Raw genomic sequence first — 27,019 nt, forward strand, 5'->3', positions numbered from 1 at the left:
AAATCTGAATTTTCGGATCAGTTCTTCGAGTTGCCATATCGGATCAGGTACGCTCGGTTCTTTCTCCAACCCTGGTCCTCGCTTCCTCTCCGGCGTCGCCGCTTCGTTTTGTTCGCTCGCTTGGTCCCTTTCGTCTCGAATTTCTCCGGAGTCATGAAGGTTCCCATGGGTCCTCCCCCTCCTCGAAACCCAAACCCTACCCTCGAGAACTCTAATGGCGAGCCTCCTCTTGCCCAGCACTCGCAGTTCAGTGCGAATCAGGAGGGAGCTTGCGCAGCGGAGTCCGCCGTTCCGGAATCTGAAGCAAACCCCATCTCTTCTTCGGAGACCACTGGTACCGGGCCTGAAGTGAAGATTGTTGAGAAACCGAGCCCTAGTGTTTCTTCCTCTTGCTCCTTCGGATCTCAAAGCGACAAACTACCCGTTCCTTACTCGATCCCGACGTGGAGCGAACCTCCTGGGCACCCTTTCCTCCTTGAGGTCCTTAAGGATGGTATCATCATCGAGCAACTGGACGTGTGAGTTTTATCCCTTTTACATTTCCTCAATGCAAAATCTTCTCTGTTTTTAGTGCACCAGGTATTTTTTTTGATTTGTCTGTAAAGGTTTCTTCCTCCATTTGTTCTATGGACAATGAAATATTTTCTTCTTTTGCTTCCTTGTAGCTGTAAGGTGTAGGTTCTGTATTTTAAAATTTCATTTAAATCTAAGTTTAACCCAAGAAAAATACTGATTGTAATCTTATCTTTTCTAGTTTCCATCAAATATGCTTGCAACTCTATAGCCCTAACTTATCGAGGTATAGAAGTTTATATGAAAAACTTTGATTCTTGATTTAGAGATGGAGACTTACGATTGACTATATGTGTGGTGTGTGTGTAAATCAGCAATGACCGTAACAAGTGATTTATATGGTTGTAGACTAATAAATTTTCAAAAGCATAAAAATATTGCTATCAGGGTTGGAAAATGGAGCCAATTAACAATCAGGTTATGAATCACATGTTAATGTTATAAATAATATTGTTCTCTACGCTCCTTAAACGGTTGATGGCTTGAATTAGCCATACTGTTTTCGTGGTTTCTGATTTCAACTTTTATATGATCTTAAGGATAATGATATTGAATGCATATGCTGTTCACTGCTCTAGTTACTTAAGGCGCAAAAGCTGATTTTGTCGACAATCGCTTATGTTCTAGGTCTCAAAAAGGGGCATATATGTTTGGACGTGTTGATCTATGTGATTTTGTGCTGGAACATCCAACAATTTCCCGGTTCCACGCAGGTTTGTAACATATAGATTTTGGTATTGCTGCATGCATAATCAATTTATACTTAGATTTATCTGCAAATAATCTGCATAATGAGAATGTGTTAAGGGTCTAAATAATTTACTTAGAAATGCTGAAGTATTTGGGAATGCTTTTCACATATTAATGTACTAATATTATGGTTTGGTATAAAATAAAATCATCCCTTGTGTTGAAAAGAACCTTCTGTATATGCAATTTTTTAGTAAAAAATTTCATTGGGTTTCAAGAGACTAGAAATTGTCAATGGAGTTAGAGGCTGAATGAGTGAGAAATAGGAGGCGAGGGCTACTTATGTAAGACCAAACCCCGGCCCCCACAGGCAAAAACAATGTTAGAGACAAACCCAAAAAAGTTAGATTCTTTAGTTGTGTGGCTTTTACCAATTGATGCTGGACATCAAGGGAAGTTGGCTTTAGTGTGCATATTAACTGCTCAAAACTGAATGTTTTGTCTACCTACTCTTGTTGGGCATATGACCAATACCTAGAACTTACAGATTCCTCGACTTAAATCATTTAAATATTTCTGGCTCCTGTTCCCTTATTCTTTATATGCCTTCCAGTTTTGCAGTTTAAGAAGGATGAAGTTTTGCTCTACGATCTTGGTAGTACACATGGGACATTTGTCAACAAAGTCCAGGTGCTATTTGTTTGACTCCCATATGATAATATTTTGATTATTTTTCTAATTTATAAATGCCTAAGTTGTAAAGCAAAATTTACCCATGAACACTACTTCAACTCTTGATGATGTGACTAGATATATGGGGAGGAAGGCGACGACAATGCTATTTGAAAAGAGGAAGGATAGACATCTTTGATGTGATAGAACTTAATCATTGTCTGTTCCACCCACATTATGACATTTGAGTCTTGATGTGGCAACAATTGTTCTCCTCACTCTTCATCTCATTATCGAGTTTGAGTCTCCTTGTTGCAATACGTCTCCTATGTTCCTATTGACACTGGGATTCCACCTGCTTCCACCCTCCACTTCTAGCTTGCAATGGAGGATTCATCTTTTCTTTCATTTATATAATTGGTTGAGTTTAATTTTAGTGAGCTAATATGGATTGGATTTAATTTCCGATGAGCTTTAGCTATTTTTTAGAATATTATATATATATAATGATGTTACATTGCACACTGTGAATCATGAATATAGAACCTTGAGAACTATGCTTAAGTAGTTAGACCATTAGTTGCAAGAAATAAGCTTCCAACCTTAAAAGAATGGCGACTCAAGTTTGAAAATTGCCATATAATCTGTGCTCTAAGAGGACAAAAGAATTGCCTAGTTGCAATTTCTTGTTGTTACAATACCAATCCCTGCACTTTGATCTATATCACGTGTTGAATCATGAGGATAAAACACAACTTTTAGTAGTTAAACCATTAGTTGCCAAGAAAAAGGCTTCCAACCTTAAAAGAATGGTGACTCAAGTTTGAAAATTGCCATATGGTCTTGTGCTCTAAGAGGACAAAAGAATTGCCTAGTTGCAATTTCTTCTTGTTACAATACCAATCCCTGCACTTTGATCTATATCATGTGGTGAATCATGAGGATAAAACATAACTTCTAACGCCAAGCACAGTAGGAGTGTTTGGTTGTAATCATTAGTTGTATCTAGGGTTTTATACCTTCTATTTTTCTTAAAACCTTGAAAATAAATACTCAAATAATATTATGTTTAAGTGTTGTTTTTTGGAAATTAACAACAGGAATATACTTTGTATTATGCTCCATGTACTCAGAATTATCATTTCCTGTTCACAATATTATATTCAAGCTATATTGATTTTGCAGATAAAGAAAAAAGTCTACACAGGAGTGCATGTTGGCGATGTTCTCCGATTTGGTTTGTAAGTTGTTTTAGTAATGTATGTTCTGATGTTTTTCAAAGTCATCATGATTGCTATCTGTCCTTTGATGTCCTTCATGGTTGTAGATTTTTGGGCAATTTTCCTCTGAAGAATTTAGACATAAATATGTTCATTAAAGTGTGAGTGCAGACATATATACATATGCATTGTTACAGTTGTAGAAAAAAAGAATTACTATGGTAGGTAATGGCAAGGTTCATCTTGTATGATCTAGCAATACATGGTAGTATTTTGCAATGGTCTCTGGAAATATTGCCATTCTAATTGTTTATTCTTAACACTAACCCGTGCTAGAACCTGTATAAAGTATGTCCATACCATGGTTGTCAAAATCAGCATAAGTGTCTGGATCTGTTGTATCTGACACAACAACAACAACAACTAAGCCTTTTCCCACTAGGTGGGGTTGGCGGTATGGATCCTTTTCTGCCATTAAACTCTATCTCCTATTATATCATCATCTATATTTAAATAAATTTTATTTTATTTTATTATTGCTAACCAAGTTTTTTTTTAATCTTTCTCTTCCTCGTTTGATATGCGTGTTTGTCATAGTTTCACATCGTCTAACTGGAGCATTTATTGGTCGTGTAAGTATATGTTTGTACTATTTTAAACGTGTCTCTCGGAGTTTTTTCTCAATAGATGTAACTCCGACTTTCTCTTTAATGCTCTCATTTTGTATTCTGTCCATGCTCGTATATCCACACATCCACATTAACATCCTTATCTCTGCAACTCTCATCATCTGCTCATGTGCTTAAGTTATAGCCTAACATTCAGCGTCATATAATATAGCAGGTCTAACTGTGGTTTTGTAGAACTTCCCTTTAAGTTTTAGAGATATTTTACAGTCACATAAAACACTTGACGCTCCCCTCCATTTCACTCATCCCGCTTGTATTTTATGAATGACATCTCTCTCAATCCCTTTATCATTTTATAAAAATGATTCTAAATATTTAAAGTTCTCGGTTCCAGATAACTCGTCGTCTTCTATCTTAACAATTGTGTCATTACATCTAATATTTCTAAACTTAAATTCCATAATTTTGTCTTTACTCTACAAAGCCTAAAATCTTTCACCTCTAGTGTGTTCCACCAAGATTCTAGTTTAGCATTTACTCATTTACGTATCTCATCTACCAAAATTAGTGAGTTAATCTTTGATGTAATGATATTTTTATTGGAAATGTCTCAGTTAATGTACTAAAGATAGGGATTTAGGGCATTAAATTCTAATCCTTGATGTAACCCTATCTTTATTGGAAATGTTTCAGTTAATGCGCCTGAAGTCTTTACTTTGATCGTTACATTCTCATACATATCTTTGATTAGTTCAATATAGGTTACGCTAATATCTCTATTTTTTAGAATTCTCCATTTGATCTCTTGGGACTCTATCATAAGTTTTTTCTAAGTCAATGAATATAAAACTTGTTTTTGCTTCTGATACTTTTCAATTAATTGCCTGAGAAGATGTATGATTTCAATGGTCGACCTTTTAGGCATGAACCCAAATTGATTTTGAGTCACCGTGGCTTCCTTAATCTTTTTTCTATTACTCTTTTTCAAAGTTTCATGGTATGACTCATTAATTTAATATCCTTATAGTTTGTATAATTTTGTACGTTTCCTTTGTTTTTATATAAGGGAACTAAAGTATTTATCTGACAAATTTTTTTCCTTTCAATATCATGTTAAATAATTTTGTAAACTATTCAATACCTTATTTTCTTAGACACTTCCATTTCTCTATTAGAATATCATTTGGTTGAATAGTTTTTTCATTGTGTATCCCATTTAAAGCTTATTATATTTCTGAAATTTGAATTGTATAATAAAGATTTAATTTTTTATACTTATATAACCTACTTAAATTACCTAAATTAAGTTAGTCACTTTAACCTTCATTAAAAGGTTGATGAAAAAATCTTTTCATCGCTCTTTTATTTCTCTATTGTTTATTAGTATCCTATTGCATTCATTTTTAATACATTTTATTTGGATAAAATCTTTTGTCTTCCTTTCTCTCAGTTTAGTTTTTCTATAAATGTCTCTTTCCCCTTCTTTTCTATCTAATTTTCAATATAATCGTTCAAAAGTTTTATTCTTTGCTTCATTCACTACTTTCTTAGTTTTTTTTTAGTTATTGTATATTTTTTTTTATATTTTCATTGTTCTTACAAATATATAATTCGTTATAAATGATTTGTTTTTCTTTTACTTTCTCTTGTAGTTTCTCATTCCACCATCAAGATTCCTTACTTATGGCGCATGCCCCTTTGACTTACCGAGCACACTCTTAGCTATTATTTTTAACTTTGATATAATTTTATCCCATGTCGTATTAGAGTTACCATATATTTTATCTAATACTTGTATTCCTACTTTGTCCTTAAATGTATTTTGTTTTTCATTCTTTAACTTTCACCACTTAATTATAGGAGTTGTATATATTTTTCTTCTATTGATATTATGCTCAAGACGTATATCCAACACTACTAACCTATGTTAGGTAGTTAAGCTTTCTCTAGGAATGACTAACAATCTTTACAAATCTTTTTATTATTCTTCCTAACTATAAGAAAGTCAATTTGTGATTTATTATTTTTACTTTTGAACATGATTAAGTGTTCTTTTATTTTTTCAAAAAATATATAAACTAATATAAGGTCATATGCTACCGTAAAATCCAATATAATTTTTCCTTCATTTCTCGTTTCAAACCCATTACCCCCCATGTACCCTCTCATATTCTTAATTTTTCATTACGACATGCTCATTTAGATCACCTCCTATTAAAATCATTTCATTTGATGGAATGTTTTGTAATACTTCATTTAGGTTGTTCCCAAATCTTGATTTGGTAGTTTTATCTAATCCTACATGATGTGCATATATGCTAATTACGTTTATAGTTTCTTTCGCCATTACTATCTTGAGAGCTTAAATTCTATCTCATTTTCGGACTACTCCTATAACTTCATTCTTTAACAAACTATCTACAGTAATATCCACTTCATTTCTTATTTTACGTATCATAACTTAAAACACAAGTTCTCTATCATCTTTGTCTTCTCGTCTACTCATTTTTTCTCTTGTACACACAAAATATTAATTATTCTTCTAATTATCAAATCTACTACTTCCATTAATTTACTAGTGAGAGTTCCTATGTTCCATATTCTAAATCTTAGACTATTAGTTTTTTCTATAATATTTATTCTTATTCAACTTATGGTGTGAGAACTATTTCTTATTTAACATGACATCCGAGTTCTTACGGAGATGTAGCGGTCCTTGCCCATACGTTATTGTCGGACCTGCAACGCGAACTCTTGTATATTTAGCCCTACGCCCAAGTTCTGGAGAGGTAGTGGTGTTTGCCATAGTTTGGCGTTGGTGACAACCTAACGCAACCCTCCTCCTTTATCCGGGCTCGGGACCGGCCATGGCATCATGGGCGGAGTTAAAATAAAAATAGGTGCAACACGAGGACTTCCTGTGGGGTCACCCATCCTAGTCTTGCTCTCGTCCAAGCACGCTTAACTTCGGAGTTCGATGGGATCCGGTGCATTAGTCTTGGTATGATCGCACCCGTTATATCTGACAGTAGAATAAATTCTAACCAATACATGTATTGCCTCATATTTTCTAATTTAGATTAATACACGATAGTATTTACAATTTCTCCTCGTTTTACAATGCACATTAGTATTTAAAAAATCTAAAAAATCATTGTATTGGACATGGTAGAATCAGTGAAATTAGAATATGTAGGAAAGAAAAGAGAAAGTAAAATTATTTCATAACTGAGATGAATTTTTTTTTTTTTCATAAATGTGATAAAAAAAATGTTAAAAAACCTTAAAGAATATGCATATTATGTCTCATTATGTTCTAAATTATCATTAAGAAATCCGAAAAAAAGAGATAATTATTTCATAAAGGAGATGAAATATCTTCTAAATTATCAATAAGAAATCAGAACAAAAGATAAAGACAGATAAATAAAAATTATTTAATAAATGAGATGATAAAAGATAAATAAAATTAGAGTGATTTTGTTCTTCTCCTTTCTCTCTTAGGGTTATCGTGGAGACCTAGGGTTTCAGTGGAGAGCTAGTGAGAGCCGTCTTCTTGCCCCGTGTAAGATCATCACCCGATCCTGCTTCTTGGGATCTGAGTGTAGGTTTATTACTAATATCATGAATCCTGATGAGATGGCATGCTTGATTGCAGAGATGAAACTATCGCATATAATACCATGCCAGAAACTACAACTGAAAGAGGAGGAACTAAAGATTGGTGCCGATAGGATTGGGAACTGTCTCGTGGCTAAAGTTATGTCGGTGAAGGCTGTCAACAGAGACACCTTTAAACAACATATGTCACGCCTTCTGCAAACCCTACATCGAGTGGAGATAGACATTGTTGGCCCTAACATCTTTGTTTCAAATTTCAAATCAGCCACGGATCGGAAACGAATACAAAGAGAAGGGTCATGGAATTTCTTTAACAACTTGGTAATATTTAAAGAACTAGAGAGATTTGTTGCGCCATGCAACCATGACTTTGATAAGACATCCTTTTGGGTTCAGTGTCACAATATCCCTGTGGAATTCATGAATGCAAATGTGATGCACCATATTGGTTCCCAACTTGGAGATATCGAGGAGATTGATTCAGGAGAGGGTGGCAATTTCATTGGCCGATTTGCAAGAGTAAGAATCAGTCTCAATATTACCACGCCTCTTCTGAAGGGAGTCAGCGTGGGAGTTGGGGAGGGAATAGAAAATGTCATGGCCCTTTTTGTCTATGAACGTCTCCCAGATTTCTGCTATGCATGTGGTCGGGTTGGACACAATGCCAAAGTCCGTGAGGATTCCTTTGTTGATAAATATACTTTAGCCTACATGGCATGGATGCGTGCCTCTTCTCACACTATTAATGACGATCCACACAAATGGAGGTAGCTAACCCTAACAACTCGAGCACCGAGCCAAGTGAAGTAGATGGTACGAAAGAAGCAACCAAGAATCCCGGAAATACAGAAACGGGCTCAAACACAGGTCAGTCTAAAGGTAGCACGCTAGCATTAACATGGATTCTGAAGCAGCAGAGGACATTGGCCACACAATAACGAACACGATGGTTGCAAGCAAGAGGATGCAAAAGATAAGGTATTCATCTTTGGTTCTTCTCAACAGGTTAGATCCCCTGACAAGGGTAAGGAACAATTGGAATCCCACAAATGCAGCCCACACCAGTGGAAGTGCGGAGCCCGTCTTAAGCAAAGCAACAAACCAATAATAAGCGAGGATTTGGTGATGCGTGATGCCAAGAGAGCGCTAGCCTAGACTAATAAAGATGATACTGAAGTGCAAAGTCCCTCAAAGAAAAAGCAAGCCGTAGACAATTTGGTTCAAAACTGCATTGATATACCGGCGTTGGCTGTGTTACAGCCCCGCCGATCACCATGAGTTGTATTGTTTGGAATGCTCAAGGGCTTGGGAACCAGCGAGCATTATGGGAACTTCAACGCTTGATCGTTAAAAAGAAATCCACCTTTTTTTTGTGTTGGAAACAAAACTAAAGGAATATCAGAATAGGAACAGGAAGTATCTACTTGGTTTTGAGGGTTGTTTCTCTGTAGGCCGCCTGGGTAAAAGCGGAGGTCTATTACTTCTGTGGAGGAACTCGCTAACCATGGCAGTAAAATCTTATTCTCCAGGACATATTGATTGTTGTGTTAGTGAGGGTGAGAACAATTGGAGATTCATAGATTTCTATGGGCACCCAGATAGTAATCGATGAAGAGACTTGTGGACCCTCTTACAAAGGTTATGTAGTATGGAAAATCTCTGGGACTTGCCGTGGCTGGTAGGAGGTGACTTTAACGAGGTGTGTTTTGACAGTGAAAAAACTAGTGGGACTCCATGCTCATTGACACATGAGTTCTTTTCGAGAGGTTCTAGGGTTTGCTCTCTCCAAGATCTAGCTTGTGAAGGGGAGTTCTTCACATGGACCAATCGTAGTGGTGGAAATAATCTCATCTTCGAAAGACTTGGCATATTCATTGGTACCTTTGAATGGAGGATGCTTTATTCGACAGCTCGGATTCAGTCACTTGAATTTTATAGTTCGAACCATAAACCTCTTCTTTTGGAACTCAAAAGATGTAGTAGGCTTGGAGGTCTGTAGCTCTGTGGTTGAGACAGGTTGGAATATGATCGAACTTGATATGAGCAAGGCTTATGATTGAATTGAATGGTCATTCTTGAAAGCAATGATGTCCCGGCTCAGGTTTGCACCAATGTGGATCGATAAGATCATGAACTGCGTGACTTCAGTAAATTACAGCTTTATCTTGAACAATGAAGTCTTAGGCTCAATCTGGCCACAGTGAGGTATTCGTCAAGGAGACCCCTTATCTCCATACCTATTTGTGATTTGTACACAGGATTTATCCACTATGCTCACAGATATGGAGACAAGCAATGAATTTCAAGGAGTTTGGATCGCTATGTCTTGCCCACCAATCTCGCACCTTTTCTTCGTCGATGATAGCCTTATCTTCTTCAAGGCAAAGGTCCAAGATAGCTCCAAAATAAGGGATTTCTTGAAGAAATATGAGATCGCATCTGGTCAGTTGATAAACTTTGAAAAGTCAGCATTGTCTTTTAGTTCGAATACCTCTACAGTCCCTATTGAAGCGATCAAAATGATATTCACAATACCAGTAGTCTAAGGTCATGAAGTTTATCTGGGCTTATCGACGTTCTTAATGCGGAGTAAAAGAATGCAATTTTCCTACCTTAAAGAGAGGGTCTTGAAACAAATAAAAAGTTGAGGGCACAAAATTTTCTGGGCGGCAAGGAGGTTTAGATCAAATCAGTTTTGCAAGCTATCCCAACCTAGGCAATGTCATGTTTTCGTATACCATGATCAGTATGCGAGGAGAGTGAAATGGAGTGTGCGAACTTTTGGTGGGGAATGGATAATGGTAAAAAGCACATGCACTGGGAGCAATGGGACAAACTTTGTGTGTCGAAGAATTTGAGTGGACTGGGATTTCGGTGACTCATCCCATTCAATTAGGCGCTACTAGCTAAGTAAATTTGGAGGATGATTCGGCAGCCACAATCTTTGTTATCTCATGTTTTCAAGGCACGATACTTTAAGCACATGGATGTAATGAATGCTCCTCTAGGAAATAATCCTTCCTTCGTTTGGCGCTCACTGCTCTAGGTTGGGAGCTGCTGGATAAGGGGTTGCTCTGGCGTATTGGGGATTGGAAAATAGCAAGGATATTGAAGGACAAGTGGCTACCGGAATGCCAACATGGATAACGGAGGACCAAAGGGTCAAAGTTTGCTCCATACTATTCTAAACAAATTTTAAAAATTCCCCTACTTTCATCTGATGAGTCGGACACTAGATTTTGGAGATTTGATAGCAAGGGGTTGTAAAAGGGGTCTAAGGCAACGTGTAATATACTATCACCACAAAACCAATTGGCTTATTCATTGGGAGCATTGTGGAAGTTCATATAGAGCCTAAACATACCTCCTAAAATCCATATTTTTTAGTGGCGCTTATCGAATGATATTATCCCCGCTTCAGCTAATTTGAAACAACATCATGTGACATGCTTGGAATCATGCCTACCGTGTGGTTTTCACCGAGATGGTACAATTCATGCACTATTCCTCTGTGCTTTCGTAAAGGAATGTTGGAAGAAAACCAACCTCTGGAATATTGTGTCCACCCTCCAAGCCAACACCTTAGATGACTGCCTCTGGATCTAAGCCAATATAGACAAAGCAACTTTTGAGAGGCTGACCACTTGTACATGGGGCATCTGGCAATATCGAATGGAAACCATATTTGGGAATGACGGGAAAGAGCTAAGACACAACTTGAGTTGATGTGATAGCCTGTTGTGTGATTAATAGGAGTCTAGAATGAAATTACAATCCGAGCCCACTATCTCGAATCAACCAGAGCCTCCATCTGGGATGACCTCGACATCGAGCACTCTGCAAGTGGAAGTTGATGTGTGTAAATGAAAGGCTGAACAAATATGGAGTGGGAGGGGTGGCGAGAGTCTCAAGGAAGTAAACATTATGCTTTTGGGATGAGCATTCCAGCACCATCATCAGGGTGAACTCATGGCCATCCATGAAGGGGTGAGGTTTGCCTTCTCGCGAGGACTGCGAAGATTCCGAGTTGTTTCTGACTCATTAATCGCTGCGCAAGTAGTCACGGGGGTTGATGAGTACCTTCATTATATAGGGTCTTGTATATGACTAATTCAAAGATTTATGGATGTGGCACAAGCTATAAACTTACAACATGTCAGAAGATCCACAAATTTTGTGGCGCATAATATTACTAGTTTTGCTTCTTCTTCCCCTTCTCTGCTTGTTTGGAGGGTGGGAATTTTCCTGCTTGGATGGAGATATTGTAATTTAATGTTTTCCTCTAATAAAAGTTACAATTTTCCTCTAAAAAAAAAGATAAATAAAATTATTCATAAATGTGATTATAATGGATGTTTAGAAATTTCAAGAAATAAGCATATTATGCCTTCCTAAGTTTTGTCAATAATACATAATATAATAAAATCCGAGCTATATGATTTAATGCAACCCTGAATTAGATCTGAATCATGTTTTATTTAAAGAAAGGCTAGCTTTATGATTACTGTTGGTACACTGTTATCACTGTGTTCTGTCTATCCATAATAACCTCTGTAATCTATAATGAGTTAGAGAGATGAGTGAAGCTATGAGTCTAATTTGTGGTAGCAAGTTGATTTAGCTATCCTCAGTCTAGTGGTAAATCTCAAGTTGTGATGAGGCTCTAAATTCTAAATTCAGTGTTGGATACAAGCGAGCGACAAAAATTCTCTCTTCCTCTTGTATGATTACATGAAGCTTCCAAAACCAGCCTGATACAATTAAATTTCATTCTGATTTCATTTATCTTCACTCTAATTTGACCAAATTTGTCTAAGGCATTTGCATTGCACTTACTGTCTTGTGTTATATTTGCTGTGTTCCCTGGGATCCATACACTTCATCCATTTTATTAGAAGCATAATGTCTTTTGCCATACATGTTAAAGATTTTATTTGTAAATATCAGCTCTCCATTACCAAGTTCTATGGTAGTGTTTGCTAGAATTGCACATGCAATCAGGTAATGATTTACTGGATGTTTTCTTAATATTTTTTTATTAATGAATTAGAAGGTTGATCTTGAACAGAGTAGGTTAAAAAAATTGATTTAATTTGATATTCTGTTAAAAATCTATTTGAAGTTGTTGAATTTTGTGATCTCTACTTTTTTCGCAGGTCGTCACGGTTGTATATTTTCCAAGGACCAACTGAGTTGATGCCACCAGTAAGACAGTGATCATATTCCTCTTATACATTGCAATTGGTTGCTTGATATCCTTTGTGGAACTTTGTTTTAAATAAACCATCAAAGACAGCATGATAAATATTGTCAGAGTACATTGCTTGTAGAAGCTCTCTTTTGTTGTTTGCTGGAGCTTTTCCCTCAGAGGCATGCTACTTTAAAATCTTTGAATGAACTGAATTTTGTTACTTAAATATTGGTGGAACATGTACCATACTCCACAGTTTACTGACTTAGAAAAATACATGGTTTTGTATATGCTACTCCTTTGTGCAAATAAGTCCAAACTAGTATTTTGCTAAAACCACGAACTATTTTCTTCTTCTGAAATCAACCATTTTCATGTACTGGAATCATAATGAAGGCATCAAAATCCAAGACTGTAGTCACACGTATGAATTACCTAATTTATCCTGCATTGATGTGATAGGATTTGTCTTTCAATGCAGAAAACATTTGCATGTGATTTATGAAAGTTTTCTTTTTCTGATGCTCTCAAATGTCATGGTTGCCCGAGCCACTAAATAAAATGCTTGCAAATTTATTGTATTTTGCTTTTGTGTTGTTCATATCAATTTTTTTCTCCTCTGAAACTTTCTTGGAACTTACTGATTAACTTTCCAATGAGGAGGAGGGTGATTTGGAGAAACTACGGAATGCCAAAATACGAGAAGAGATGCTTGATTGTGAAGCTTCACTAGTACGGGCAAGAGTTGATGCATCTCTTGCCAGTGGTATCTCATGGGGTTTGCAGGAGGATGCTATTGAAGAGGATATAGAGGTTGCCAATTTTCTTGAACCTTCTTTCCTTTAAAATACCTCTGTTTTTATGTCGTCATCCTTCCATGTATATGTTTGCCATGAACTGCTTTGCTATTCTGATACTTTTGTGTATATTATAGGATGGTGCAGATGAAATAACATGGCAAACTTACAATGGACAGCTTACTGAGAGACAGGAAAAAACACGCAGCAAAATTATTAAAAGGATGGAGAAGGTAAATTCTCATGTTCCCACTCCGGTACTCTTGGTTGACCTTAATTCTTTGCTTGAAGGTTGTTTTTACAGATATCATTCCTTATGGAGTGCTTCAGTTCACAGTCCATTTATTTCAGTTGTCTCTTTCAATTCTATGTGACAACTGACTTCTTATGGATAGACTTTTTTGGCTTGACGGGTGTGGTACTCAAAAAAGAGCTATATAGAAATGGGAAAAATGGTTATTTGTTTCTCTATATTGAAAGTGAAGCTATATTTTTTGTTCAGACTTGTTGTCAATGATTGGCAGAGTTTTATATAGGAAGCCACTACATAGGATCAAGGAATTGGACTATTTAAATCAACTATAGCCTTTTTGTATAATTTTAGTCTTTGTCTTAAAATTGCTAGAAGATTTAGCTATTTTTTCTGTTCCCCTTGTTAGATATAAATCTCAGGTTACCTTAACCATTTCATAAGGGAATTGAAGGTGTACAACTTTATTTAGCGTTGAATTTTTGTTTAAAGTTATCAAGTAGTTTTCTTAAAGAATTGGACGGTAAACTTTTTGAAAAAATACAGATGCTTGCTAGAGTATAGTTTATCTGATCATGCTGCCTCCTTATTCTCTTACTATCTGTTGCTCATTGGTCTTTGAGAGTTTCTATGCCACCTTCATGAGATAATTGGAATCAGTAGTCGCCATGCCAAAAATTCTCTCTAATGTTCTTACAACTGGACCTCCAGATCAGCATGCAGTTTTTATCTTGCATTAGCATCTTTGAACATGCCCTGATACCACGATGATGATCCATTCTAATCATGTAAAGTTTTCTGTTAAACATTCTGCTTGCCTAATGCTGTCGTCCACTGTCCACTGTCCACTGTCCACTGAGTTGTGCATATTCCTTGCACCTCTCTTTTTCAGTTCTCCCTTTGTAGTTGGTCATGCATGAAGAAAAACCGTCGTGACACTATACTTGGTAGGCCATATTTAAGGCATGTTTACCTGTGTTGAAAGGAGAACAAAAGGAATTAGAGAAAAAAGAAACAATGGATTCATGGAAGGGAAAGGAAGGAAATAGGGTAAAATTTTGATTGTTTTCAAGTGTGAGAGGGGAACGGAAAGATGATAACGTTTCTTTCCATCTATTGCATCAATTACATAAAGAGAAAGGAAAGAAGAAGAAAAGACCTAATAGAAGAGCAAAAAAAAAAAATACCATTCTAATTACCCATTCTGCTACTGACCACATTGTGCCACAGCTGACAAAATGGTAGAGTAGCAATTTCGTCCGAGGAGATTCTTTGTTCTTCCGTCATCCTAAAATATGGCAATGCCATGCTGAACTTCCCTCTGTCACTACAATTCCAGATTATGAGGGCCCAATTGTTGATGTGCTTGCAAGGCATTGTATCGAACAGCTTGTTTGCAGGTTTAGATGCTTAAAAAAAATCACTGAATTTGGCTTGTTCGTAACAAAGTAGACGACAACAACAGATAAACACAAAAAAAGATTCTGTAACTACATCAATGGGTGAAGGAAGTTACACAAAGATGAGAGTCATTCTTCAGATTTGCTGAGATTGATACAGAGAGATGAGGTAGGTGGTTGAAGCATTGTGGTTTTTATATCGTCATTGAGGAGGGAGCTGACCTTGTGGGCTGCATAGGCTAGTGGTGATAGTGGTGAGGGAGGGCCAATGGCATCAGTTAAGGGGAAGGGGATGGGTTTGCACAGTGAGTTGTCCTAGTTGGAAAGTATGCTTAATTAAGTTATAACTTATAAATTTAATATATTAATCTTATATATTTTGTAATAATGTAACCAATAGGGGTCAATATAATTATGGGTTTTTATTAATTGTTGTCCATAATTATGTTGTAATTGCATATCAATTACATCCATTAATATTAATATTTCAAATTCTTAGCTGTTTTAATAATAATTTATTTTAATATTTATATCTTCGTAAGCTTTTATAAGAGTAATTAATGTACAGTTAAATTTGAGTAAATTAGTATTGTACTTTCATGTCTAATAGTAACAGTTAAAAACTAATTAATCATATTTATGCTATATGATTTATTTATATATATACTTTAAGTTCTTATATGAATAATGATGGTTTATACTGCTCTCAAACAGAATCTTTACTGGTCTCAGACAGTGCAAATTTGAATTTATTGCTAAAAAACAAACTGAATTTACAAGATGGGCAATACATATAAGTTGGCCTTGGCATTTTGCCCTTTAATATTATTTAAAATCATCCTTGAACTGCCCATCCATGGCTAGCTGCTGGTGTTTGTTGGGGGACGACCATGGAGTCACATTAGCATTGGAGGAGATAATTCCGCAAGGGGACTGGAACTATAAAAAGTTGAGATCTGGAGCCAGAGCAACAGAAAGGACAGCTCTGGAAACGACAGAAAGCATAAGGTTTTGAGGAGCTTGATTTTTGAGCTTTTATGGTAGTTGGTATTTCTTTTGGGTTAAGACACTGTAGTTAATATAGATAGTATAGATATTTATTAAGAACCCAAAAACCAGAATAAAAGGTAAAAAAACAGTGAGAGGCATAGCATGTCCGGGAAGTCCTCCAACCTGCTAAGTCTTGACTCTTGATGAGCCTTGAAATTTCACCAATGATATTAATACTATAGATAGTTTTGCTCAAATTGGACAGTGAGTGTCCCTTGAAATGTTTTGGACAATTGCTATTTTCTGTATTTACTTGCTCCATTTGTGGTGTGTACCCATGCCTTTTCGATTTTCTATTGACTTAATATCATTCGGTTGACTTTATACTTGCCACAGCACATAGTAACTCTTTGAACCTCTATTATGAACAGGTTGCTAACATGAAAAAAGAAATTGATGCCATACGAGCAAAAGACATTGCACAAGGTGGCTTAACTCAAGGTCAGCAAACACAGATAGGTCGGAATGAACAAAGAATATCTCAGGTAATGCTATTTTTTTTTAAAGTTTTCTGGACTGTCTTTATATTTCAAATAAGATTTTTATTTTGGGCAAATTACTAGATCTTGCATATTTTGTCTCAGATCATGGAGGAACTGGAGAACTTAGAGGAGACACTGAATGAAAGTATCCAAGAAAGTGTAGGAGCTCGATCCAGAAAGGTAGCACATGGTACAAAGGATAAGAACATTGAAGATGAAGATGAAGTGTTGAGGTATCCATGATCCAAGGCGTATCAGTTCTTTTTCCACTTCGTTTAGTTTGAATTTCAAGCAACATATTGATTTGGTAGCTAATTATTTACAAATTTAAAATCTCCATCCATTATTGATAGTAGTCCATGCTCAGACCATTATGTATAATACTAAATATGCAGTATGGATGACCCATTGACTACAGCATCAGGTGATTTCAGCCTATCTCTGAAATGCTTTACCTACAAAAATCATGAAATGGTTATAAGTCAATCATGAGTGTCTTTGAGTAAAATATGGAAAGCAATATTCATCTCATTTACCCCCAAACAGTTATTGAGTGTCCTTTTGTTATGAGGCATCAAATTTTCTTACTTTGGGTCAGTAAACACTGATACTTCTGATGGTCAGGACATAGTTCAAACAGAGACTAGGACATACTGCTTTTTTCTCGTTTTAAATGACAACTATAGTCGAACTTGTGTACACCGATGGATCATATGGACATTCTAGATGGCTGATATTTGATTACCTTGACAATCATTATTATAGTGGTACTTAGTTCATGTGTGTAGTTTTGCCATAAATTTCCTATTGCTACTTTCACTTTTTTGTTCTTATTGAACCAATGATTTTAAAGAGTTCCCTTTTGCAAGCATCACATAAATTGCAATAAGATTTGTTTGTGTTAGAATCCATATGTAATTATGAGTGTATTTGTAATGCCTTATTTGGCTATCTAGGGTATTCTAACATGGTATTGGAGCCATCCTTCTTTGTGTAACCCATCACACGTTGATCACCAATGCATTCATATGATCTCAGCCTCACATCTCCGTGTAACTTAGCTAGTGTTCACATCCTCAATTTGCACCATTTACAATGTCGTCTCCTCTCCATGACTTTGTCCACATCCTATTCACATATGTTGTGTTGTGAACTCCTGCATCATGATGCCTGCCACAACCAGTGGCGGAGCTAGGATCTTGGTTCAGTAGACAACAATATAATATAATTAATAAAGCAATTTTTTTTTATAATCATAAAGCATCCCAAAATAATTACCTTACAATTGTTCTTTTCGAGTCTTAATATACAAACAATACGTGACATCTTTTTCTATACTATATTCCAACCGATCACCAAATTACTTAAACCATGAAGGATTGAACCGTCTAAATTGGCTCACTCCAAATTTTCATTTTGCGAATTTATAGCTAGGTTAACATGGACCTTTTTGCAAATATGTCCTTCGAACTTGATCCCTATAAGTACAAATTGGAGTGTTTAGCCCAGGATTTGTCGGTAGTTGTGAAAATCAAATTCTTCAACTCTAACATCTCTATTGTTTTGTTCTTTTGGTTCGGGATCTTTTTCTTTTTAAAAATCTATGCATTGTAGATATAGTGATTTCCTAATAAAAATAAGCAAAAAATGAACTAAAAATGAACTAACAATCCAAACAAACACCAAAAACCCTAAAGCCATGAATCAATGGCATATGAAATAAATAATCTTTTCATCCCAAATTTCATTCCTCAAGTAAAAGTAGTAACCAAAAGAAATTCTAAAGCATCATATACTATTGGCTCAAAATCTAAATAACGACACTACCAAAAGAAGGAAAAGGAAAACTAACCTTAGTTCAAGGTTTCAGTCTGCGCATAGGAAGGGTTTTTAATTTTTTTTTTTTATGTCGACTGTCGTTAACTAGGCTCTGTCTACGTCCTTTGAACCTGAAAACCGATTCAAGCAAATGAATCTAAAACGAAACAAAAGAATGAAGATGTGACATAAAAATCGAACTAGCAGCAACAACAACTACCTGTGATCGCAGAGTGGACAGTGGATAGTGAACTCCTCGACGGTCAGCCGCTTTAGGAGGACAACATCTAGGCATTTGCCCATGACAAAAAATGGCACATAGAACACAACACAGGAGAGAAATCGATGGCATAGAACTCTAGAAACTCTCAAACGTAAGCAAAAAAAAAAAAAACTGAGCCCATCAGTCCTGTGGACAAAGGGTTGGAACTAACTAATAATATATATATTTTTATTTTGTCTGGGTAAGCTCTGCCCATGTCCATGCCATAACTTACAGTCCCATCTCCTATGCCCTTTTCCCCTTTCTCTCTCTCTTCAAGTAATCTAAAGTTCGGAATTGCACAACGATGGATAACAAACAACGCTATTCAGAAGTGCCATCCTGATACAAATGATTTATTAAAAATGAACAGAATGCATAGTTCCATCCTGATACAAATGATTTATTAAAAATGAACAGAATGCATGAAAATAAAATGGTTTGGTAGTTCCTGAAACATCTCCTTCTACAGTTGAATATTCAATAAGATGGTAAAAAGACGAACAATACTAAAATAGAAGATGCTAACTTTATTTTGTCTGCCCAGTGTGCTATGTAAGCTCCGCCCATGACCACAACCCTCCTGTGCTGCAACATCTGCTGTGACACAGTGCTTGCTGCAACCTCCCATGTCATGGCGCCCTATGATCTCCTACATTTGCTACCACTCAGTTGTAACTCTCACTACGTGGACCTTGTCTGCCACTTTTCTCCATCTCCCAATCGGAACACTGCACAACAATTGAAAAGCAGGATCCAATTGGCATTTTGCTACAGTGGAAATTAAACCTCCATCTTCGAAAAAATCTGCTATAATATTATGATTTTTTTTTTTTCAAATTAGTGGTGGAGAAATTGATCAGTTCCTACATGTCTCAGTTGTTCAGTTGCTGCCACACTTTATTCAACTTGCTACAGAAGGGGAAATTTGCTTCTGTTTTGGTTCAGAGAATTTTGATTTTAGGTGTAATTTCTCATGGGCACCACTTGAACAACCTCTTCCCTCCTCTACTCTCTCACTTGCACAACAGACAATCCCTCTTCCAGCCCCAATCTGCAGCTTTGTTGTTGAGGAAGATTTCAGAGATGTCAGACTCTTCTTCAACCTCCTCAATGCCTCTTATTGGGATCATTTCCTCCATTTCAGGGTCCACGACCATTACAACTATCAACTTCAATGGAAGAAATTATGCCTCTTGTGTTGTGGATATTTGTGTTTGGTTTACAGTATAGGGGCAGTTGGAGCACCTTAGTACTAGAGCTGTCAAAATTTCTTGAGTTTGCTCATTCATCATGTGAGCAGATGGACGCATCAGTTTACAGAGAGAACATATCATGACCATCAGATAGCAACTGTGGATTCTATGTTACTTGAAAAATGATCTTATTTCGCTATCTAGATCATCTTCAGATTGTACGGTATTCCAATGTAGATGGACAACTTCCCTAAAGATGGATGATATACATCTAGTTATTGTGTTCTCCTAGGAGGTAACCTTATTTGTAAAAGTAAGATGGAGACTGTGGTGACAAGGTCAAACACAAAGAGAGAATGTAGAGTAATCACCGTGGCAACATGTGATCTCATTTGAATTAAGCATCTGATCACTAAAATAGGATATGAACCTCTACGATGTATATAGCCTCAAATTTTATATTTCATGAGAGGACAAAGCATTGATGCAATCTAATGAGATGGCCACTTCTTTTGTTAGTTCTAATGATCAATTAGTTGATTTGTTGGTCTTGAATATATTTGTAATAAGTTGGAATTTATAATATATTTGAAGGGAAAATGCTATAGATTCATGTAATTATGTAGTGGGCTTGTTTTGTAATAACTTATAAATAGATAGTAGAGGGCCTGGAGGCTACGTAGGGTATCCTATTAGGAATACTTTCCCTTAAAATTAGTAACTCATTGTCACTGTTTGTTGCTCCTACTTGGTAAAACTACCTACGAGGCAAATAATACTTATTGTATGTTACTTTGATGGGCTTTAGTCTGATTCCCACAAAAATGGAACTAGACATAAATGGGCATTTGATATTGCAATGTTATCTTGCCATTGATATTAATGCAAAATAATAATAATAATAATAATAATAATAATAATAATAATAATAATAATTGAATATTTGTTCTTAGAACTAATCATTCAACAATTTCTTCTCTGGTTGCCTGCTAACTTGTATAGTACTACTGTAAGCTAATTTAGCCTGTTTCTTTCAGTGATGACGATGACTTCTATGATCGGACAAAGAAGCCTTCTGTTCGAAAACCTGGTGGACAGCAGTCAGTTGAAACAGTAACAGCTGATTCTCTTCTTGAGAGAAGAGTAACAATTATCAAACAAATTGAGGAAATGAAGTCCCTGCTTTTAAAAGAAGAAAAAGAAAAGGAGGCTACTACCTCTGAACAAAGCACTGAACGTGAAGATGACCTTGACCTTTATATGTCTGGACTATCATCACAGCTTGGTGAGTTTCTTATCATGCATGATTGAAGATAGTTTCAAGATATCTTAATATAATTTGAAGCATTCTTAATTTTCAATTGCTCAAGCTCAGAATGAATTCTTCTACTGCTATATTGTTTTGCTGAATGACGTGATTTTGTTTTTCATAGTCTATGTCCATGTTTTCAAATGTTATTTTACTTCAGATATTTTTTTGTTGAAATCATTTTGACTTTTCATCAAATAACAGTTGAAACAAAGCTATGGTGACCCCTCGCTTTAGATCAGCATATAGTCAATGATGTTAAAGAGAGAATGGATGAAGTGAAATGAGAAGGGATATCTCAATAACTAATCTCTTGAGTGAGCCTCTCCCTAAAGCAGCTATACAATAGCACATAATAGATTGGGGTAAAGGAAAAAACTTGAGGGGCTTGGAGGAAATATGAATACCATAGAACAAGAAATAAGTCTTCACTGGAGATAGTTAACATCGCTGATAGGGATGTAAACGAGCCGAACCGAGCCGAACAGTATTAGGCTCGAGCTCAGCTCGTTTAAGTTATATTCGGGCTCGAGCTCGACTCGAGCTCGAATCGAGTTTTTATCACAAGGCTCGAGCTCGGCTCGTTTTAGAATTATCAAGCTCGCGAACAGTTCGAGCTCGACTCGCTATTAGCTCGATTATCAAAGTTAACGAGCCTAACTCGTTAAGCGAGCTCGGGCTCGTTTTCGGGCTCGTTTAGAGCTCATTTTTGGCTTGTTTTAGAGCTCGTTTTTTGGCTCATTTTAAAACTTGTCTTAGAGCTCGTTTTTTTGGCTCGTTTTAAAGCTCGTTTTTTGGCTCGGTTTAAGGCTCGTTTTTTTGGCTCGCAAGCCTATAAACGAACATGTTCGCGAGCTCATGAGCCGAATATCCTTAAGCTCGAGCTCGGCTCGATAAAACTGTCGAGCTCGAAATCGAGCTCGAGCTCGGCTCGATAAGATAAACGAACGAACTCGAACGAGCTTTTTACCGAATCGAGCTCTGAATAGCTCGCGAACCGTTTGGTTCATTTACATCCCTAATCGCCGGATTGTTTTCGGGAAATAGCAATCTAAGAATATGATGTTTCTTTGTTCAGGTGGTTAATATTAGAACAAGATGCAGTGAAAGGGAAATGAAATGGTGGGAAGGTTGAGGCAATAGCAGTTGGAGTTGGAGTGTAAAAGCACGGGCGCCACAAGGGATGACCTAGCTTGAGCCTGTGGGTGACATGTTGGTCCCAACACTATCATTGCCCATCAGACCAATTTTTAAAATTAAAAATTTTAAATTCTTGAAAAAATAATAAAAAGACTAAATACTAATAAAAAAATGACATTTTTTTGATATTATTAAAAATATTAATAATTAATAATTTCATATAAAAATAGCAAGTCAAACTCAGCTTGCAGGCAGTGCCTAGCCCAATCCAATGTCAGCTTGGTCACAGCTCATTTCAGGCAGGGTCCACCAGTCGTGCGACATAGACATGCACTTGGGTTCCCCATTAACTGCATTAGAGGGAGCATGACGATTAGTTCCTCTTTTTAAGTGGCGCGGAGAGCAAGAAACAACAGCCATCGTAGATTGGACGCTGATTAGCAGATATGAGAATGGTGATGGGTGACTTCAATCTTGCTTAGGCGTACATTTGAATTAAGGCTTTGCGGAACTGTGAGGAAGAAGCCTGAATTATATAAGAGGATGGATGAAGGGAGGCCATTGAGTTGCAATCCCTTGTAGCCACGTCCTGCAGCTAAAGATTGCTGTAAGCTACAGCGAAGACATCCATAGAGCTGAGAGAGGATTTGTATGAAGGGCTGCATTTGGAAGAGGGGCACTCATCCATCCTCTTCGACTACTCATGGATTTGAATCTTGAGCATGCAATAAAGGTTACTGGTCTGTGCAGCAGCCATGGGTAGTGAATGCCAGGAAGATGATTGCCTAGTGGTTGTTGCAGATCTGGCATAGTGAAAACTTAACTAGTTTGCAACAAAGGCAGAAGTTGCTGGCATGGCTGGGAGGAGGTATCAGGCTGATTATGATGCAAGGATGGTCATCGCAGGCTAATGAAATCAACACCAAAGGGAGTTCTTGCATGGAAGGTTACTTGTGCAGATGGGACATATGGAGCTAGAGAGGAAGATAAGTGTATTCAGACCTGGAATGAATAGCAGACAACAGCGAGAAGGAGAAGAATATGATTTGGATTGAGGCTGCTAGCAGCTAAGGGCTCATGATAAGAGGGTTCTGCTAAGGGTTAATTATATGTATATATAGGAAGCATAAACTACCTCTTTTGAGTTGTTAAATCTTACCATTATCTTTGAATTCACTTGTGTTATTATATTGCACAGTGGACTTTTTGTTAGATAAACATGAACATTATGAAACAAAATCTTGATTCTTAACATTTTTTTCTCATGTGATAGTGCACGACAGAATCCAAAAAATTCAAAATGAACTATCAGACCTTCAAGCTGAGCTGGACAAAACAACATATCTGCTGAAGATTGCTGATCCAATGGGAGAAGCTTCTCGTAAAAGGGTTCTCATAGCAGAAGCACCAAAACCCAAAACCACTCCTAGTGTTCCTAAGCCACCAAAACCTGAGCAAAAGCAAGGCAGTCTACCTTCACTTCCTGTGGGTTCTGTCACTGAAGACTCTTCCATTACAAAACAAAAGGAACATACAGAAGCCACTGAGATCACTGAGGACACAAATTCCAGCAAACCTGTGTATACTGCCTTAAAACCACAGTGGCTTGGTGCCACCAGGGAACTGCCAGAAGAGAATATGGTTCTGGAAACTCAGTTAGATGAGAATGAGTTGGATAATTTTGTAGACTACGGAGATAGGAACAAAGCTCTAAAGCCTGTGAACAGTGGGTCAGATATTAAAGGGGCAGCTTCTGGTCTAATTATACGGAAAGGCAAGTCTGTCCATGAGACCAAAGCAGTTGGTGGTATAAATTCTGAAGCGGAAGTGTCAGTTTCATCTGATGCTGAAGCCTCTGCTGTAGATGCTATAGCTCTGCTACTTAAGCACAAGCGTGGTTTGTCTGCTTTAGAGGAAGAAGAACGTGAAAGCAAAAAATCCAAAAGCAGGGATAGAGGAAAAGATAGTTCAAAGCAGAAGCGCGTTCTTGGTCCCTCAAGACCTGATTTTCTTGGAGGCAAACCAGAATATGAAGCATGGGTACCACCTGAGGGTAATGTTTTCAGTTCCTAGACTGCATTTTGTTCTTTATCAATTCAAGTTTCTAAGATAATAACACTTTGAACAGGACAAACGGGGGATGGACGCACCTCACTTAATGATCGTCTGGGCTATTAGTTTATGGTGTTATTGCAAAAAGTAATGCTTGATGATCTTCGTTAACCTTGTTCTGTTCTTCCCAAGTCTAATGAGATTGAAATCATGCGGGAATGAGTTGTGTGATAACTTCCTCCTGAATGCTATTTGGGGCTAACTTCCATGGTATTCCTCTTATAGTACTGGCAATCATGACCGGTTACGTGCGAACGTCTATTTCTCCTATCACCTCCAATGTTGTTACTGGGCGCTGTATGCAATTGAAGTCAATGCAAGTACCACATGAAATGCCATATTTTACTGCTGAGACATCTGCATGAGTTGCAGCTACAATGAAGACCAAGTTAAAAAATATTACAAAAAGCAGAGCCTTCAACAATGCTTTCTTTTTATGCGATTTACTGTGTTTTGATATGCAAATTCTTCAGTTGCTTTGAGCTAGGACACTTGATTTTACAACGTTTTCTTAAGGCTGAAGTTAGCGATGCTAATTAGCTGTGTATATATGCCAGTTCTCAGGTCATACACTGCCTTACAGCATTACGAAGTTCCAGTTACTCTGGCCGTTTTTGGCTGAACACTTGTAATATCATTATCCAGTGGTTAAATCCAATCTAAAGTTGGAGTCATGTGGCAGTGTAACTGTCCACAAAAGGACAGGAGCACTTTTGCTTGGTGCTTGAGGCATTGAATCTACTCTGGAACATATTTCTATTCCTCCTCCGTTGCTCCAAACTCCTTTGGCGTGATTGATGTATTAAAATCTCAGTAGGAATTCTAAATACAGAAGGTGAACAAATCATTCGAAGAAAAGCTTATACAGAATTACTTCCAAGAGTTTTAGCTCGTAGAAGCTCTTGCAAACCATTGGATCGTGTTTTTTCAGTCACTTTGGTTATTAGAATATATATAACAATGAGTGAAGAAGACACAATCAACACTTTCATAGGCTATCTTTTAATGGGTAATCAAGAATTGTTTTGAATAATCTTAGTCCAGTTATTGTGAGTCAATAATCATTGATTTAATTCCGAGCAAGAGTTTATAATCAACTCAGCAATTGATGTCACCCCAATTGATCGAGTCGATTTTTAGGCAAAATTCCAAGAGTGCATAGAGATTTATTAGTGAAAGGTTTTTGGATGAGGTATGAAAATGAACCATCATTTATTTTTTTTTAAAAAAATATTTTACTTAGAAAAAACTTAGGACCAAATATTTTTCATTGATCATATTTTTTTCTACACATTGAAAAATATAAAGTGCAATAATATATATATAATCTTGATCTCTGCGCGACGCGAACAGTGCGCGGGAGATGAAGGTTTGTTTTTTAAATTTTTTTTATTTTTTAATATTTTAAATTTAAAAAAAAATCAATTAAAAAAAATTAATATTTCTTTATATAATTTTTTAATACATTAATATATCCCCTTAACATATTACAATACTCGATAAATATTTAAATTAATTTTATTTTAATTTTTTTTAAAAAACCAAACACTATAATCTAATTGGGAATCTGAACCCCAGAGGTAAAATCTAAAAAACAAAATTGCTTTGGTACTATAACCCAAAGCCTGAACCCTAGAGGTAAAATTTAAAAAAAAATGGCTTTGATACTATTACCCAAAGCCTGAACCCTAAATAGCTTTGATACTATAACCCAAAGTCTGAACCCTAGAGGTAAAATAAAAAAAATAACTTCGATACTATAATCCTATAACACAAAACCTGGACCCTAAAAATTATTTTTTTAAAAAATATTTTAATTATTTTTTTAATTCAAATTTTTTTAAAAAAAATTAAAAAGAAAAAAAATTGCGCACTATACCATCGCGCAGGATATGAGCACTATATCTATATATATATAATCTATCAAACAAACAAAGTCTAAATCAATAAGATTGAGTTCAACTGTCTAAGTTGATTACAATTGAGACAAGACTTTTTCAAAAAGAAAAGAAAGGTATTTAGAATACTTTTTATTTTGTTCTTTTTTCTCTTATGAAAAGTAAATTTCTAAAGCTATTTTTAAAGTTGATATTTAATCAAAATGTTATTTTATGATAATAGTAACAATCTTCATCAATATTTTGTATAAAATGGATCTACAACACAAACCTTCAATGTTTATAAATCAATTTTCAAAATTTTCCATTGGTAATAGAAAGGATGTACCACATAGAGAGAAGACATCCTTTGTCGGAAAAAGTATCGTGAATGTATTAATTTTTCCCATCAACGTTGGGTTTCGCCAATGGATTAATTTTCCTCAAAGAAAGTCCATTTACACTATTATTTGTTTAAATATTATTATAGTTAATATAAAAAATATTTAGAATTTACATATAAAAATGGGTTTATGTGAACTAAATATAAAATATAATTAATGATAAATCATCAGAACGATATATCAAGTATCCGTCGAATGGTTAATGAGACTATATATCTGTTATTATCCTTTTTTTTTTTTTTAAGACAAGTAGAAAGAAAATTGAGCATTCTCAAGTTAGTCCTGTGTTTGCGTCTTAACTCTCTAGCCCCCAGTGAAAGTGTGAA

At 36.2% G+C, this 27,019-nt stretch overlaps 1 protein-coding gene and 1 pseudogene across 1 annotated transcript; one reads left to right on the top strand and one right to left on the bottom strand.

The window, feature by feature from the left end:
• Positions 1-45: 45 nt before the first annotated feature.
• LOC121967726 (kanadaptin-like) lies at positions 46-25,086 on the top strand. The gene is made up of 12 exons (XM_042518129.1): positions 46-518; positions 1,201-1,286; positions 1,877-1,953; positions 3,121-3,176; positions 12,562-12,610; positions 13,260-13,409; positions 13,531-13,626; positions 16,465-16,578; positions 16,678-16,808; positions 20,889-21,136; positions 23,574-24,353; positions 24,429-25,086. The coding sequence occupies exons 1-12, from the start codon at positions 154-156 to the stop codon at positions 24,476-24,478; spliced, it is 2,202 nt and encodes a 733-aa protein (XP_042374063.1). The 5' UTR covers positions 46-153; the 3' UTR covers positions 24,479-25,086.
• On the bottom strand, positions 6,682-6,799 carry LOC121968676 (annotated as a pseudogene).
• Positions 25,087-27,019: the final 1,933 nt, after the last annotated feature.

The sequence above is a fragment of the Zingiber officinale genome, chromosome 3B (genome assembly GCF_018446385.1).
Source record: "Zingiber officinale cultivar Zhangliang chromosome 3B, Zo_v1.1, whole genome shotgun sequence".
Classification (NCBI taxonomy): Eukaryota; Viridiplantae; Streptophyta; class Magnoliopsida; order Zingiberales; family Zingiberaceae; genus Zingiber; species Zingiber officinale.